The sequence below is a fragment of the Lathyrus oleraceus genome, chromosome 3, assembly GCF_024323335.1.
Source record: "Lathyrus oleraceus cultivar Zhongwan6 chromosome 3, CAAS_Psat_ZW6_1.0, whole genome shotgun sequence".
Lineage (NCBI taxonomy): Eukaryota > Viridiplantae > Streptophyta > Magnoliopsida > Fabales > Fabaceae > Lathyrus > Lathyrus oleraceus.
Window position 1 is genome coordinate 283669152 of NC_066581.1, and position 18539 is coordinate 283687690.

The 18539-nt window shown below is 35.2% G+C and overlaps 2 protein-coding genes across 2 annotated transcripts; one reads left to right on the plus strand and one right to left on the minus strand.

Moving 5' to 3' along the window:
* Nucleotides 1-3767: 3767 nt before the first annotated feature.
* LOC127127047 (putative disease resistance RPP13-like protein 1) lies at nt 3768-7515 on the minus strand. Its single transcript, XM_051056129.1, has 2 exons — nt 4693-7515; nt 3768-4318 (listed from the first exon to the last, which is right to left on the minus strand). Exon 1 carries the CDS (start codon nt 7513-7515, stop codon nt 4771-4773), a length of 2745 nt encoding a protein of 914 aa, XP_050912086.1. The 3' UTR covers nt 3768-4318; nt 4693-4770.
* A 281-nt stretch (nt 7516-7796) lies between these two features.
* On the plus strand, nt 7797-12066 carry LOC127127046 (TMV resistance protein N). The gene is made up of 5 exons (XM_051056128.1): nt 7797-8317; nt 8493-9591; nt 9716-9991; nt 10081-11133; nt 11266-12066. The coding sequence occupies exons 1-5, from the start codon at nt 7797-7799 to the stop codon at nt 11731-11733; spliced, it is 3417 nt and encodes a 1138-aa protein (XP_050912085.1). The 3' UTR covers nt 11734-12066.
* The last annotated feature ends 6473 nt before the right edge of the window (nt 12067-18539 follow it).

Here is an 18539-nt window from a genome sequence, read left to right on the forward strand (position 1 = left end):
TATGTGGAATTGAAAAATAAGGTTCATGATCTGAGTTGCTTCGATTTGGCCTCAAAGCAACTCAAACACCTTGCCTACATTGGTAGGACTTCAGCCAACATAATAATCAATAGAATTGAGCAAGAAACAATGAGAATCGAAGAGATCAAATTTTCTGCAAATTATCTTCAATGGAGGTCTGAGCTTGCTAGATCTTGATCTGAATCGTGTTTGGCTTCACTTCAATTGCTTGCGTAAGAGGAATGGAATGGCTTAGAATCAATGGACTCCTAGAGAATTGAATTCCAAAACAGTGGAGATTCAAGCTCAAATTCAACTGAATTTTTCAGGTTTATCCTCTTAATGTGAAGGGTTTTCTGTGGGGATTCAAAGCTGGCGCAAGGTGTCTGTCAATTCTGAGAATAAGCAACTGTATTTATAGGAGAATTTGATGATATTTGCACATTCACTTTTACTTTCCAAATTTGGCAAAATGATGCAAGCATGGTGCATGGGCGCGTATAGGCCCATGGAATGATTGTTTGAAAGTCCAAAATGAAGTTCAAATGCATTGGAGATGGATTGGATTGCAAGGCAATTGAACATTGTTGTTTGAAGTTTGATCCATGACACATGATACCAGTCTGTTTAAGCCATGTGCAGCCTATGCATTTCTCATCCAAAATGCATGAATTTTAACTCTTTGGAAAGGTGATATCAAGAGGAACAAGTTTGATGTTGAACACTTTTTCATTTGGAGTTTGGAACTTGGAGATATTTGAGGTGGAAGTTTGGAAAAATTTGACATATCAAAAATATTCTAAGTGTCAAGCTATATGTCTCAATATTCCACCTTACTTAACTTTTTATGGGAGCTTCAAATGAGAAACGTGTCTTCATCAAAGTTTTAGCTCTCTCAAAGACCTTAAAAATGGTAACTAATTTCATGTCATTTGAATTTTAAATGATAGGGTTATGCATTTTTGAAGTTTGGCAAAATCACTTGATCAATGGTATAGGTCAAAAGTGACCTATAATGTAGCCTCATATCACATGTACAAAGAAGTTAAATTAGCTCCCACTACAAACATAAAAGTTGAAGTAGACACATTGAATTTGATTTTGAAACTTGTAAATATTTCATCTCATAAAAATTGAGCAAGTTATGGCCTTAGGAAGTTGACTTTCAAATTAGGGTTTAGACAAAATGACCTATAATGTTTCAACATAGAAAATGATTTTCCAAGCAAAACTAGCTCTAGGTATCAACATGAAAGTTGTTTATAATGTCATTTAGAGTATGTTTTATCTTGGAATCATTTTCATATGGTGAAAATTATAGGAGATAGCTTCTAGGGAGACCCAGTTTTGATCAGATGAATTCATCTGGCCAACCACCATCAACCAACTTGCTAATTTCCAATTCTCTTGACTTTCTTGGCTCATGGTAGATCATATATGCATAAGATGATAAAATTTAAAGTGTCCCTTGAGAAATTTGATCAATTGATGAGATAGCTTATTGGAGAAGTTACTCAAGATACCCAATTAAACTAGGGTTTCCAAGGCAAATCACCCTCAAACTCTTGAAGAAAACTTGATCAATATGACATGGAGGGATCAATTGGGACTCATATATGATGCTAATAACCATTCTTGAGTTGATTCTTGATTGTGCTCTTTGTTCATGAGGATCTCAAACCCTAGATGTGATCAATGAATCAATGAGATCATGCCCCTATCTACAAAAGAGTTAGATAGATACAAAGAGATATTTTTGGTATTTTGCTTAGTAAAAATGATAATATACAAGTATGATGTAATCAAAAAGTGCTTGGTGATCTCTCCCAAAACAAACCCAATGAAGAGGGATAAGGAGGATGCCAAGGTATGATCCCAATGCTAATGCTTATGATGAAATTGCATGAGGGATCTTAGGGTCAAAATTGGGGTCTTACACCAAGTAAAATGTCTAAATTCTCCCCCCAAACTTAGGATTTTGTTTTAATAGATAAATTCAGGTATATTTGGTGTAAGAAACTACAAAGGATATATAATAGTTACATCAACAACTGGAAGGGTATGGGGCAGGACCCCACACAAGTCAGTATGAACAACATCAAATAGAGGAACATACAACCTATGATATTTTCCTAAGCAACATGTATTACAAAAATCAAACTTACATTTATTAGGAATATGAATCTGACAGTTACTAAGCAGAGATAAAACTATTTGTCTCAGAGAGTGGGCTCATGCCCCCATCACAATTACCACAATTTTAATAGTAGTAGTAACAATAATATATTTATATATTAAATATGATAAAAATTAGGAAGAAGTTTCTCTAATAGGCCCCACTTAATTAATAAATATTAAATTATTTAATTTCTCACACATATCATCCCATTAAATGTAATAACTTTTTTTGATAAATGATTAGTTTCATATATTAAATAAAATAAATGCATTACATAAAAAAAATAAAAAATGACTTTTCATTTCCTTTTTCTATTAATTTTTTTTACTCTTTCCAAGTACAAACAAATCACTTTTGTGTTTCTCTTTGTTTCACTGCAAAATGCTTCTATGTTATTAATTTCTTCATCATTGTTAATCTATTAAAAAATAAATTATTTAATTTTAATTTTTATGAATTTATAATTTATTTATATTATTGTAATTAGAGTGAAAATATATTATTACTTTTATATTATTATAATTATTTATTTATTTTTAATATATATATATATATATATATATATATATATATATATATATATATATATATATATATATATATATATATATATATATATATATCCCACAATTCAAAAAATTTGACTCCGTCTCTGTTACTAAGTACAATCTTAATAACATTGAAGCCTAATCTAGAATTCCACATCAAGATAATATTTTTAGAGTTAAAATCACCGGTATCAAAATCAGTAAACTTTTTAAACCAGTATTATGAAAAGAAACAAAACTCGATATAAGACTTATAACTTGATCTTAAGAATTCCATATCCATCTTTAGAAAGTAGTATAAGCCATGGTCATCAAGGAACCCTTCAAGTAGGATTTGTTTGAAATATGAGATTTAACATAACATGTATTAGAGTGAAACTCAAAGAATACATGTCTGTCCTTAGCAGATTTTGACACAAAAAGTAGATTTTTAGTGATTAAGGGTGCATGAAGGATATTCTTAAGTGAAAGATCACTTTCAGATATAAATTTAGATTGGAAATCAAATGAACCAACATACCCTTGACCATTTCCTACATGCACCTTGTTAGAGCCTAGATAAGAATATTTGGTTTGTAAACAAGAATAAAAAAAAGTTAAGTGATGGGATGCACCCGAGTCAATGAGTCAAGCTTGAGACTCAAGCTCTACTGGCAAGGAATATTGTTGATTGTGAGCAGTTGGTTGATGAGTGGCAACCATTGCAATAACTGGATCCAAAGTAGTAGATTCATCCTACATTGTGTCAGTCTTATTACTACCAGAGGAGTTTTTCTAAGGAACAAAAAACTCATCATATTTATGCCACTAGTCAAGGAAGACATGGTCGTATTTGCTACAAAGCTGACATGTAGGGCGATTACCAGAGCCACCACGTCCTCGACCACAATTGTAACTTCCTCTATTACTAGAGTGCTTTGAATCTTGACCAGTGTGGGTGAGTGTCTAATTGTGCTTCTTGCACGTATAATAAAGCTTCGACATCATAGAGATAAAGAGAATAATTTTGCCCTACATTTGCATCACAAAAGAACTATAATTTTTTGGTATACCTTCTAGAAATATATCAACTGATTTATTCAGTTATTATGTCTCCAATAGCAAGCAATGAATTAGCACATATTTAGATATGATGCGATTTAATTTCTTCGTGGATTTGGTTTCAGATCTAAGCTAGTGAACTTGTGCTTTCATCATTGTGTTGAAATACATGTGAATAAGATCCCAAACTTCATAGGTATACTTGCATGCAAGAACCCTAGGTAGTATTGAATCGGAAATTATAGATGATAACTAAATGAAGAGTGTTTGATCTTGAAGAATCCAGGTTTCATATTCAGCTGAGACCAAATTGCTCTGATGGTCAAGATCTATCTTGAATTTAGGAGGAATCTGTGGATCACGCACTTATTTTGTTGATTCCACAATAGAAAGTTTCTTGCATTTTGATAGACAATTTCGTACCAAATGAGTTTGATAAACAGTTCCATCAAATAAAAAGTTCAAACTAATAAGCAATACAGACAATTTATCTCTTCCAGCTTTTCCCTGTCTGAAACAGAATTCTCATTATTGATAGCTGCTTATCCTTCTGCATTTTGAAGAAAAACTATTAGCTTTATCAAATTTGGGTATTCACTATGCAGACTTTGCCATAGAGATCCCTATTAACAACAAAAGAATGAAAATCAACAATGGCTAGCAACATACACTTTTAACCAATATAACATTATAATGTTCAAAGTATATAAACAAAAAATTCATTCTTGTCTGTAAATTTGTCATAAACGTTCTGTGTTATTTTCTTTGGCAGAAGAGATAAACATCTCAATATCAAGGAATATGCAAATCTCAAAGAATGACAGTGTCTTGTAACAACAGTTCTGAAAAACCCTATACACATTATAAACCTCATAAATCATTGTGATCATATACACTAACATGTAAAATTAAAGAAAAGGGTACCTGAAACGGATGTGAAATGCATCCTTCCCTTCCAGTTGCTTATATTGTTGCAGTACTCCACATCTTACATGCTCAGACTCATTTTAGGTAAACAATATTTTTATTTTCCAACGATGAGAGGCAATGCAGAGTGGATGGTGTTTCCAGGAGACGGCCACAATCAATTATTACGATTTCTTTTAAAGAAGGAGGATGGTTGGGCAAATGTCCTCTCAGTTCAGGACACTTCCGCAACCTCAAAGTTTGGAGACAAGGAAAAGGAAATTTTCCACCTTCAAAGGGAAGCCATTCTTTCCAACTTGACATGTTTCTAAATTGCAGATTCTGTAGGGATGGAAATGGCTGGAATGAAGAATTAGAACCTTCTCCTACCTTGCCATAGAACTCCGAGCCAATTGTCTTCAATATCTTCATACCATCTATCCTTAGATCCTTCAGAGAAGATAGCTGCCCTAGTGGTGGAAGTGTAAGGCAATATTCACAATTACTGATGCTAAGGTACACCATGTAAAAGAATGAAGAATCTCCCAACCAACTTGGAAAGATTTTTCCGCTATAGTAGCTAATACTCAGTTTCTTCAAGGTTATTGATGGTTGCAACATATCAAGCACGGCTAACTGTGCTCCACAGTATTCAGTTTGCTCACCCCATTGTAGCACTAACTCCTCAATTCGCTGTTTTCTTTTTAAGTTGGCAGCAAATGCCTCCATAGAATCAATGACATTATGCAGGTTCAAGATGGTAAGTTTACCTTGTAAGTATGGAAATTTTCTGAGCTCTTTGATACTTAACCCGACTTGACCCTTACCCACTATAAAAACAGTTAGAGTTCGAAGTTTTTCTAGTTCAATTATTTGCATTGGCATCTCTTTTATATTCGTCCGACTGATATCAAGGTGACGTAAATTGATCAACATTCCAATATGTGATGGCAAATCAATGAGACTATAACAATTTGATAAAATCAAGGTTTGCAAATTGTATAGTTTACATATTGTTTTCGGCAAACTTTTGATTCCCGTGTTGGAAAGATCTAGATACCTCAACTGCGTCAAATTGCCAAATGAATCCGGTAGCTTTTTGATATTTCTATACTCTGAAAGCGATAACACACGCAATCTAATGAGAGTGGGTAAAAAATCAACAAGCACTTGTCTAGATAAGCAATTTTGTCCCCACAACGGGCCAACTGGCAGAAAGGTTCGCAGACATTCGAAATTGTGGAAAATCTCATAATTCATAGAAATGTCATGCTTTTCACGATTATATGATAAATGGCGAACATTTTTAGAGATCCTAGTTTTATATTCAAGCTGGCAACAACTCGTTCCTGCTGCGTAAGTAGCTAGCTCCCTAATAAAGTTATGCATGACAAACTTTTCTTCTTCAGTATCATCATTTGATTGTTGAAATAAGAATCTAGATATCAATTCATCAAAGAACTCATCACATATTTCTTCGGCGTCTTTCAAATCTAGAGATTTCTCAGCAAATCCTTCTGCCATCCACAACAAAACCAGTTGCTTCCTGTCAAGTGGATAATCTTTTGGAAAAATGGAACAATAAGTGAAACATCTTTTCAAGCGAGAAGGAAGATACTGATAACTCACATGCAATGCAGGCATGACATGATGCGCATGTGATTCCCATTTATCACTGGTCAAAATTGCATCCCAATACTCTATATCTAGATTAGTACGTAGAAGTCCTGCAAGTGCTTTAAGAGCTAGTGGCATTCCACGACACTTTTTTGCAATGCTCTGGCCAATATTTTCTAGCTGTGGGTATGCAGAGCCATCAAAACCAAAGGCACACGTTGAGAGTAAAGACCAAGATTCTTCCCGCGATAGAGCACCTAATGTATAAGTATGAAATGTACCTCCCGTCCTTGTAAATGTATGGTTACGTGTTGTGATGATCATCTTGCTTCCCGATTTTCCAACAAAAGAACTTACCAGATGAATCCAGTCATCATATACTTCATGCCACACATCATCCAACACAAACAAAAATCTTTTGCCCCGTAGATTTTGCTTTAACTCAGCTCTGAGAATATGAAGATCATTAGTATCCCAGTTTCTTGAAGTGACAGTTTCAAGGAGAGTTCTAGTTATTTCCAAAATATCAAAATCTAAAGACACAGTAGTCCAGACTTTTATATCAAAATGATTATCAACTTCTACGTCGTCGTAAACAAGTTTAGCAAGGGTCGTTTTACCGAGACCTCCCATGCCTACAATTGCAACAGCACCTACGTTATTACTCTCACCATCTCTTTCAGATAGCAACATCTTAATTAATTTCTCTTTATCGTTTTCCCTACCAACAATAAGAGATTCATTTAAGGATGATCTGGAACTTCTATGGGTCATAGGAAGAACCTTCTGACTTACAGTTTGCAAGCCAATGGTATCTATCTGTTGTGCAAAAAGCTGCAGTCTCTCACACACACTCTTTATTTGGGAATTGATATCTCCATTGGTATTGAAAAGAGATGAAAGGAAATTCTGCACCTGATTCGTGACCTTGCAGCGCAAAGAATCGTAACTAATTTGGTTCAGCAAGTCCTCTGTATCGAAGATTACATTTTTTAACTCATCAAGCCATTTTTTGATTCCAGGATTGTAGATCTGCATCTTCTCTGCATCATCCAGCACAGGCGCAAGAGCGAGCAGTGCTGTTTGCAACTGCGTCAAGAGGGAGAGATTTAGCTTCTTGTTGTTGGCGTAATCTCGAAAGTCGGTTGAAATTAGTTTGTCTATCATGGTTTGAATAGGTGCAGATAGAAAGGCATCTCCTACAGTAGTTGAAGTTGCAGCCATCTTTAGGTTTTGATGAATGAATGTTGAATGAAGGTAAGGTAACTTGGAGAAGATTTCTCAAATAATAAAAACACTGAAAAATGGTGGGAGGAAAATGTCAGGAATCTCTTTAGTCAACGAGACAAAGTCAACCAACCTACACTATTTTTATTGACATTTGAGCAGTCTTAAAAAGCTTGTATTTCCTATAATTTAGCTTGTCTCAAACATTTTTAAAAGTTAGCATCCATAAAACAACACAGCATAATACAAGGCAGAAGATTGGGGCAATTATTGAACAAATGGAAGCATTCACTCTAGGTGCAGGTGAATCCTCTTGTTCTCCTTGCAGTTCAAGTTCAATCACAAGGTTATGCACTTACCATGTGTTTTTGAGCTTTAGAGGAGAAGATACACGCAAAGGATTCACCGATCATCTATGTGCTTCCCTCGAAAGAAAAGGGATCACAACATTCAGAGATGACAAAGATCTTGAGAGAGGACAAGTCATTTCACAAAAGCTAATCAATGCAATTCAAGATTCTATGTTTGCCATCACTATTCTCTCGCCAGACTATGCTTCTTCCACTTGGTGTTTGGATGAGCTTCAAATGATCATGGTGTGCAGCAGCAATAACAAGCTTCAAGTTTTCCCAGTCTTCTATGGTGTGGACCCGTCTGATGTGAGACATCAAAGAGGATGTTATGAGGAGGCTTTCAGAAAACATCAAGAGAAATTTGGTCAACACAGTGTTAGGGTTGAAAAATGGAGAGATGCTCTGTCACAAGTTTCCAGTTACTCTGGATGGGATTCCAAGGGCCAGTAAGTTTGTATTTAACCTCCTGATCTGAATATTGGATCTATATCCTCTTATGTTTATTAGTTGAAGTTACAATGTAAACAAAATATATGGGAAGTAAACGGACCTTATCTTTTTACTTTGCTTATTTGCTTATGTTTTACTCTGTTGCTGCTTCTTTCCTTCTGATATGTACAGGCATGAGGCCTTACTAGTGGAAAACATTGCTCAACACATAAATAGAAAGTTGATTCCGAAATTGCCATCTTACACAGAGAACCTTGTTGGGATTGCTTCCAAGGTGGAGGAAGTGAACAAGTTCATAGGTATGGGGTTGAACGACGTTCGTTTTATAGGCATATGGGGTATGGGTGGCATAGGTAAGACATCTATTGCAAGAGCTGTCTACGAAGCAATCCAATGTAAATTTCAAGTTCCTTGCTTTCTTGAAAATGTTGGAGAGGCATCTGAGACAAAGGGTGGTTTAGTTCAGGTGCAAAGACAACTTCTTTCTCATCTGAGTATAAGTAGGAATGATTTTCATAATTTGTATGACGGGAAGAAAACAATACAAAACTCTTTATGCAGAAAAAAGGTTCTCCTTGTTCTTGATAATGTGAATGATGTAAACCAACTAGAGAATTTGGCTGGGAAACAAGATTGGTTTGGTCCAGGAAGTAGAGTAATAATCACAACTAAAGATAAACACTTGCTATTGAATCACGGAGTAGATAATATTTATGAGGTTGGACTGCTATCCCAAAATGAAGCCCTTCATCTCTTTTGCTTAAAAGCCTTTAAAGGAGATAAACCACAAGAAGGGTATTTGGATTTGTCGAAAGAAGTGGTGGACTATACTGGTGGTCTTCCATTGGCACTTGAGGTGTTAGGTTCCTATCTTTATGGAAGAAATGTTGATCTTTGGCATAGTGCTGTTAAAAATATAAGAAGTGCACCTCCTCGTGAAATCCAAGATAAACTGAAAATAAGTTATGAGAGTTTAGGCACCATGGAGAGGGCTATATTTCTAGATATTGCCTGTTTCTTCAAGGGAATGAAAAGAGATAAAGTAATAGATATATTAGAAAATTGTGGTTATAGCCCCCAAATTATAATTCAAGATTTGATTGACAGATCTTTGATAACTCTAGATTGGGTGAATAATAAACTAGGGATGCATGACTTGCTTCAAGAAATGGGCAGGAATATTGTTTTTCAGGAATCTCCAGATGAACCTGGAAGACGTAGCAGGTTATGGTTTAAAGAGGACATTGATCACGTGTTGACTAAAAATAAGGTGGTTACTAATATTTCTACCATTATTGGATAACTGGTTTTATATGAAGTAAACCGGTACTAGTATTTTATTATACTTTGAGATAAGATCCACTAACTTTCTAGAGATTATAATGATTTTGTAGGGAACCAAAAAAATTAGCAGTGTAGTTCTCAACTTACTCCAACCATATGAAGCTCGCTGGAGCACCGAAGCCTTCTCAAAGGCAAGTCAGCTAAAATTGCTCATCTTAAATGAAGTGCAACTTCCCCTTGGTCTCAGCTTCCTTCCTTGTTCGTTGAAAGTTCTTCGGTGGAGAGGATGTCCTTTGAAGACTCTGGCACAAACAAATCAACTTGATGAAGTTGTTGATGTTAAATTATCTCATAGCAAAATTGAACAACTTTGGCAAGGAATAAATGTAAGGCCTTTTTACTAAGAGCTCTATTATGTTTTATCACCATTATATTTGGAGCTTATAACTTGTTCATATTTGACGAGTTTGAGCAGTTTATGGAAAACCTGAAGTACCTGAATATGAAATTTTCCAACAACCTAAAGAGATTGCCTGATTTTTCTGGGGTTCCAAATCTTGAAAAATTGATTCTTAAAGGTTGCGCGAGCCTAACTGAGGTTCATCCATCTCTTGTACACCACCAGAAAGTTGTTCTGGTGAATTTAGAAGACTGCAAATGTCTAGAAACTCTTCCAGAGAAATTGGAGATGAGTTCCCTGAAGGAGTTGATTCTTTCTGGCTGCTGCAAATTCAAATTCCTTCCAGAGTTTGGAGAAAGCATGGAAAATCTATCAATGCTTGCTTTACAAGGAACAGCTATAAGGAAACTACCCTCATCACTTGGATGCCTTGTTGGGCTTGTTGCTTTGAACTTAAACGACTGCAAAAGTCTTGTTTGTCTTCCAGATACTATTCATGGATTGACTTCACTCAAAATTCTGGACATTTCTGGGTGCTCAAAGCTCCGTAGATTGCCAAATTGTTTAAAGGAAATTCAGTGTTTGGAGGAACTCCATGCCAATGATACTGCTATTGATGAACTACCTTCCTCCATCTTTTCTCTATATAATCTTAAATTAATATCATTTGCTGGGTGCAAAGGGACGTTGATCAAGTCGACGGACCAATTTATTCCCTTCAACCGGATGCGACCGTGTCAACCACCTGCCATTGGATTCAGATTTCCAAATTATATTTCTAACCTGCCCTCTTTGAAACATATAAACTTAAGTTACTGTGATCTTTCGGAAGAATCAATTCCTGATTATTTTTGCCAATTAACATCATTAGTGTCTCTGGATCTAACTGGCAACAATTTTGTTACCATACCAAATAGCATTTCTAAACTTTCAAAGCTGGAACTTCTTACTCTAAATTGCTGTGAAAGTCTTCGATCGCTGCCAGATCTTCCATCTGGTATAATGCAATTGGACGCAAGCAACTGCAATTCACTGGAAACTCCCAAATTCAATCCAGCAAAACCATGCAGTCTCTTTGACTCACCAATACAACTGTCCTTACCGCAACAATTTAAGAGCTTTATGCAGGTATGTAATAACTGTGTATAAATTAGTGAAGTACTTTCACGGTGATGCATCAAGCCAATCAATGCGTAAGATTAACTTTGCAGTAAAAGTCTCAATCTTTTGTTTATTCAACCTCACAGTTATATGTTGCAGGGACGTTGTCTCCCCACTACAAGATTTGACATGCTTATCCCTGGGAGTGAAATTCCATCTTGGTTTGCTCCTCAAAGATCTGTTTCCTGGGCAAAGCTACACATCCCTTGTAATTTCCATCAAGAAGAATGGGTAGGAATTGCTTTGTGTTTCCTGTTGGTGAGTTATGCTGTCCCTCCTGAATTGTGCAATCATGAGATTGATTGTTATTTGATTGCATCAAATGATAAGAAGTTGATCAGCACCAGGAGATTACCTTCTATGGATCCAAGTTATCCTCACCTCTATATTCTCTACTTGTCCATTGAACAATTTCGTGACAAAATTCTCGATGAGGATTATTGGGACGACACTGAATTTGCGTTGAAATGTTACTGCTGTGATTCATTGAAAATATTGAGGAGTGGTTGCCGTTTGGTGTGCAAACAAGATGTTGAAGTATTTCAAGCTCATACACTTGGTCCTTGACAATAGCATCGTTCTGAGATGAAAAATGGAGCTTCCAGTGGTAAAATGTGATGAATTTGACCAGGAACATGCTACACAAGCAAATAACTTACAGAAGCAGTATCAGGTGAAGGCAAAATTTTCAATATTTTCAAGTTATGTTACGGTGACTACAGTTTATATTTGTGACATTTTGTCCAATACAGTTTTTGTAACGGAGTATGGTTTAAATCGGAGCTTGATATATAAGATTGCTTGAATCTGTAGAGAAAAAAAACGCAAGTCATGATGTGTATTGTGAAACGATGTCGTCAATAACAGAATAAAGTTGAGATAAAGATTGAGTTTTTTGAATTAACCTATTTATAGACTACTAAGATAACTTGAGCAACAAACAAACTTAAACAATTGAGCTTACACAAAGGTCCAATTCGACATACTAACTTAGAATACAAGTTAACATATTTCGAGAACATGTTTGAACAGACTTCGGCTACAGCATGCACAACTCCTCGAAATATCAAGCTATCTCTGTCAAGATTAGAGTTCGATCCAAATTCTGACAAATCTCTACCTTAGAACAAACTCTACAAACATCAAAGGAACAAACTAGTTTTTTTCATGCAACTTTATTAACAACATACAGTGGAAAAACTTGCAGCTTGCCAATGTCTTGGTGATCATATCAACAACATTGTCTTCAGTCGAAACCTTCAGCACTTGGACTTCTCCACGCTTGATTATCTCTGACAAAATGCAACCTCACATCGATGTGCTTGGTTCGCTCATGGTAGGCTGAATCCTTCGACGAGTGTATTTCACTTTGACTATCACATTTAACAGTGATAACTCGACCTTAAAGTTCCATCTCCTTAGCAAAACCTTCAAGTCACAATGCTTCTTTCACAGTTTCAATGAGGGAAATATACTTTGCCTCAGTGGTTGACAAGGCAACAACCTTCTAAAGTGTCGCTTTCCAATTGATTGTTGTGTCAAACATAGTGGACACATATCTAGAAATAACATTTCTGGAATTCATACATCCTGCATAATCAGAGTCGACAAATCATTCGATTTCGACTTTGTTGTCATCACCAAAGGTTTCACCATAAACAAGTACTCTGTTTAGAGACCCATTTATCTACCTTAGAATCCATTTTAATGCTTGCTAGTGCGACTTCCCAGGATTGGCCATATACCTGCATATAAGACTCACTCTGGACGCTATGTCTGACCTCCTACATACCATAACATACATCAAAGAACCTATTATACTAGCATATGGAATGATATTCATATAGGATCCTTCGACTTCAGTACTAGGACTCTGAGTCGAACTCAGCTTGAATTAAGGATTAGTTGGTGTTACAACAGGCTTCGAATTCGACATACCAAACTTGTCGAAATCTTCTTCAGGTATGCCTCTTGAATCTCGACTACTTTCTATCTCTCCGGAGTTCAATCCCAAGAATTTTGGAGGCAACTCTCAGATCCTTCATGTCGAACTCCTTATCGAGTTCAACCTTCACCCCCGTAACATCTAAATCTAAATCATATGATATTAACACATACAACTATCTCTTAATAATCAAACCATCTATCACATATGTTAAAATGTACAAAGTGTTTGTTATTTATATAATATTTTAGGATACAAAATACCTCAAGTTAGTTCCCATATCCGATTTTATGTTTCCGAAGGTACCTTCTAGGTCATGTTGTGTATCCTCTGGATAGTTAATTTCGAAGCCATGTTTTGTACCCTCATGATGGATCCTTCCAGACCATAATAATAATGTTGTGTATGTTATGTATCCTCTGACATCCCAATCTTCATTCAAACAAATCTTTATTTGTTGAAACATATCGCAAACTTCCCTTATTCTTGAGTTCCTCTTGTTAATAGCCTTAGAAAATATTGTGTTATCTTTTTGTAATTCAACCTTCTTGTAGCCCTTCCCTAGTGCAAACTTGAGCCCCACACATCTCTGCTATAAGGACATTACACGCTCCAATATTCTTGGAGAAACCTCCTAGCCAACAACCTAAATAATCTCGAAGTAAACCACCACACCCAAGAAGGGGGGTTGAATTGTATATTGTAAAAATGTTTCGCTTCTGAAATGCAACTTCAGTTACTGAACAAAGTTCAGAGTCTGATATCATAACTTAAGATAGCAGCGGAAAGAATATGGATCAGAAGCAATAATCAAAGCAACACACAAATTTTATGTTGGTTCCTCTCCTCAACTAAGAGTAGTCCAGTCCCTTGTCTCAACAAGATCTTTTCACTATAATCAAACTGATTACAACTTTTCTCAAGAAAACTAGCAAGCGACTTCACTACTCAATCAATCCAGAAAGAGACTTCCGCTCAAGCAAACTAGCAAGAGACGTATGCTCAATCAACCTAGAAAGAGACATCATTGCTCAAACACATAGGAAAGAGACTTCACTGCTCAAGTGCTCAAGTACGCAGTCAATAAACTTCCTTTACTTTAAACAAAATATTTAGTAGAAAAGATAAACAACACAATCAAAAGTATAATAGTTTTACAATAACCACAAAGGTTTTAACTCTTAAGATTACTAAGATATACAAAGATAAGATATCTTAATATCTTATGCAATAACAGTTATAAACAATAGCTCAAAGTTATGCTTAAGATGTTCTGATATTGTGTTGTTGTCACCTTCTTTCAAATATTTAGCTTCCTTTTATAGAGGCGGAGAAAGAGTCGTTGGAAGGAATGAGCATAAGAGCTTTCTTCGTGAAAAAGCATGCCAAGAGAGATGTTGGAGGATGTATTTGGTTAGAACTATTGTACAATGAATAAAATCATAATCCACAACATCTTTCGAAGTACTAGGTATATACCAAAAGGTAGAACATACTCAAAAGGTCACATCACCATTCCTTGAGCCATGCAAAATAAAACCCTAGTTGACTCTCTTTTGAAATATGGTGTTTGAAAAGACATATTTGTACGTAGGCACAAGTCCGAAGGTCTTGCCAAACACAAAAATATAATTAATGAATTATTTTCTCATCCCCACACTTTATTTATTGCAAACATCATTTTATACCAAAACACATGTACACACAAAAAAGGGCTCCCTAAGAGTACCTAGGACACTTTGGGTGCTAACACCTTCCCTCTGTGTAACCAACCCCCTTACCTGTAATCTCTGGAATTTTATTAGTTTTGATTTGAAAACTTCTTATCTTTGGGTTTTGTTCGTGCTTTTCCCTTTTCCCTTGGAAACAATAATAGCGCGGTGACGACTATGGTTTAATTGACGTTAAGTTTATCTACAACCCCCTTACCTGTAATCTCTGGAATTTTATTAGTTTTGATTTGAAAATTTCTTATCTTTGGGTTTTGTTCGTGCTTTTCCCTTTTCCCTTGGAAACAATAAAAGCGCGGTGACGACTATGGTTTAATTGACGTTAAGTTTATCTATAGCTTAATGGTCATGAATTTACCGCTACAATATATATATATATATATATATATATATATATATATATATATATATATATATATATATATATATATATATATATATATATATATATATATATATATATATAGATAGATAGATAGATAGATAGATAGATAGATAGATAGATAGATAGAGAGAGAGAGAGAGAGAGAGAGAGAGAGAGAGAGAGATGCTAGATAGAGAATATAAAAGAGCCTATTGACGAGATCCTTTCAAGCTTGCATGTGGAGTTGAGGTCTCTAGTATTGGAAAGGAGAAGAAGAAGAGGAAAAAGCCATTATCATTTCCATTTCACTCTCAAACTTACCATGACTCAAATAATTTCATCAAGGATCCTTCAACCATCATCTTGATCCTCCTCAATTCAGAAAACTACCCCTCAAAGGTGGGGTTCCTTTAAGCTTTGAATTGGGTAGACCCAACTAGGGTCCTTGCATATGATGTTGGGGATGGTTTAGTGTAATTTATGCTTGTTCTTACTTTATTATTATGTTAGATGTGAATTTTTTGTTAATATATGTGTTACATGCGTTTCTTCATGATTTTGTGTTTTATTAGGTTGTAGTTGGAAATATGTAACATCCCATATATATATATATATATATATATATATATATATATATATATATATATATATATATATATATATATATATATATATATATATATATAGGGAGGGAGAGAGAGAGAGAGAGAGAGAGAGAGAGAGAGAGAGAGAGAGAATAATATCATACAAGTGTTAATTTTTGGTACTAACACGACATAAGAGCCTAATGGAATCATTATGTATGTATGTCCAAATGAAATACATCTATGGCATATGTTATACAATAGTGCCTAAAAATAAAATAAGATCTATGTATAATCTTTTCATTGCATATAATCCATAGCAGAAGATCACAATAATCAACATCGTTTGAAACATCAATAGACAGTTTCTATTGCATATAACCTGCAAACAACACCTGAAAAGAAACAACAATATTGTGGTGAGATAATAATCTCAGTGAGCCCTCTTATACTATGGGTTCACTTGGATCTATAAAGATTCTAATGAATTTCCTAACTCGTGTATTCAAAAGATAAGGACTTAAGCAACCGGGGTATTTTCGCATTGTATGGAAACATGTACAATTGAGTTCACCAACTTAAATAAGTCACTAATCGAAAATCGTACCAAGGCATCTTTCTCCAGTCAACCCTACGTCTAGGATTCTCGACACGAGTCACAGATCCTTGTATGATGCTTCAACTTCTGGTGGATTTCAGATTCTTCCATGGGACTCGTGCCCAATCCAAGAATCATCGCTCCTTATAGGATGCAACACCCATTTCGAGCCTTATTCCTCGTATGGGACTCTAACCCATTTTGAGGTCCACCCTGTGGATTTCGAATTCCTGATGGGACTTTAACCCATTTGAGAATCGTCGCTCCATATGGGACTTCAAATCCATTTCGAGTCTTTTCCTCGTATGGGACTCTAACCGACTTTAAGGTCCACATCATCAATATATATCTAACCCTTCTGGTTAATGCGAAGCAATGGTGCATAAATCCCAATTCTTACTTTTCACAAGCATCAAACTTTGGGACGGGCACGACAATGTAGGTTGTTTCCGAATACATGATTAGTTTATTAAACACGATGTAATTGTACTCAATAATCACTAGGTGATCTTACTCACACATTTCCTAGCATCTACTCATGTTCCATACAAAGCACATTAGTTCGGGACTAAGCTATAGTTCTAGCGACTACTTATCCACGACCCACACTGAGGTACCTTTGTGTCCAAGCATCGCCACATAAATTATTTCCATAATTTAGATTATCTTACCATTTCTTTCACCTAGTTATTCTCCTAGGTTTCCTCACTCATCTTCATAAGGTTTTAATCATGTTATTATGCACAAACAAGTCAAACATAATCAAACATAAGTAGTTCACATAAGGCATATAATCATTATTATCCTCCACCAAGCATCCATGGTTAATTCATGGTCTCTCATCACCATGAAATATCCCATTGGATTATCTTTCCAATGTTTCAAGTCTCATATCAATTGGATTCACGGTTCTTAAATTAGGGTGAAAATAAGAACCACATATTTTAACCTAACTAAGATTCTAGGTTAAACATACCCAAACTCATGTAGATCGACCGATTAATGTTAATCTAATGCATAGATATCATAGTATAATTCACATTACTCTTAATATGGCTTATAAACATTGGAAAGCATGATTTTTGGAAAAATCAGGGGATACAATCGGTTGCACCCATCATGCAACCGATTGCACCTGCAACTTTTCTAAAATATCTCATTTCTAAATGCATCCTCTTCCATTTTTAACAACACCAAACCATTCCCACCTCATAACTATCATAAAACCACACCAAATTAAGTAATTATGAGGTATCATTCAAGAACAACACACATATGCAACCATGTTTCTTCACCACATGGAATCAAATAAGACAACAATAACATCATGATCACAACACCACAACAATAACATAGCTTCCAATTATTGGAACATGCATTCATAGTAGCAATAACCACAAATCATCATAACACAAAACCCTAATCCATCACAACAGCACAAAACATAACATCAATAACAACATGTATTCATAATGACAACAACATGGTATATCACAACATTAAACAACACAAAAATTAATCATCAACATGATTCATATCATCAAGATCACATGGACAACATGTTTATTCAAACATAATTCACAAAAACCATGTCTTAATCATTAGAAACCTAAGATTCTCAAAATCCCCAAAGTTCTAACTAGCGACTCGCCTTAATGAGATGAAGATGATGAAGTTTTAAGATGAAGTTGGTGATGATGATGATGATCTCCTATGAATATTCTTATTCCTCCAAGCTTTCCTCTTACTCTCTTATTCCTTCCTTATTTCCTTTCCTTTCTTCCCTTTTCTGATTTTCTTATTTTTCTTTTCTTCTTGCCACCACACATATATAACATATAATATAAACAAAAGAGAGAAATAAATTAATTGGGATTTTACTTCTAGTATCAATTGACCAATTATCAGTGTTACCAAAATTATTATTCTTGTACTTATTAATAAAGGTCAATCTCTTTTAATAATAAATAATCTCTTTAGAGTCCACTGGTTACTCTATTGGTCCCAACTGATAACATTTAGAGCATATAGAAGCTTAATCTATCTCAACTGATAACAAATAGAGTACATAGAAACTTATTTGATCTCAACTGAGAACAAATTGAGCATTTAAAGGAATATGGGACATTACACTCTCCAACCCTTAAATTGA

Bases quoted from the DNA above. Each gene is read 5' to 3' on its own strand.
- LOC127127047 (XM_051056129.1), bottom strand. From the start codon at position 7,515: ATGGCTGCAACTTCAACTACTGTAGGAGATGCCTTTCTATCTGCACCT.
- LOC127127046 (XM_051056128.1), top strand. From the start codon at position 7,797: ATGGAAGCATTCACTCTAGGTGCAGGTGAATCCTCTTGTTCTCCTTGC. The intron at 8,318-8,492 runs GTAAGTTTGTAT...TGATATGTACAG, and splicing joins GGATGGGATTCCAAGGGCCA to GCATGAGGCCTTACTAGTGG. The intron at 9,592-9,715 runs GTGGTTACTAAT...ATGATTTTGTAG, and splicing joins ACGTGTTGACTAAAAATAAG to GGAACCAAAAAAATTAGCAG.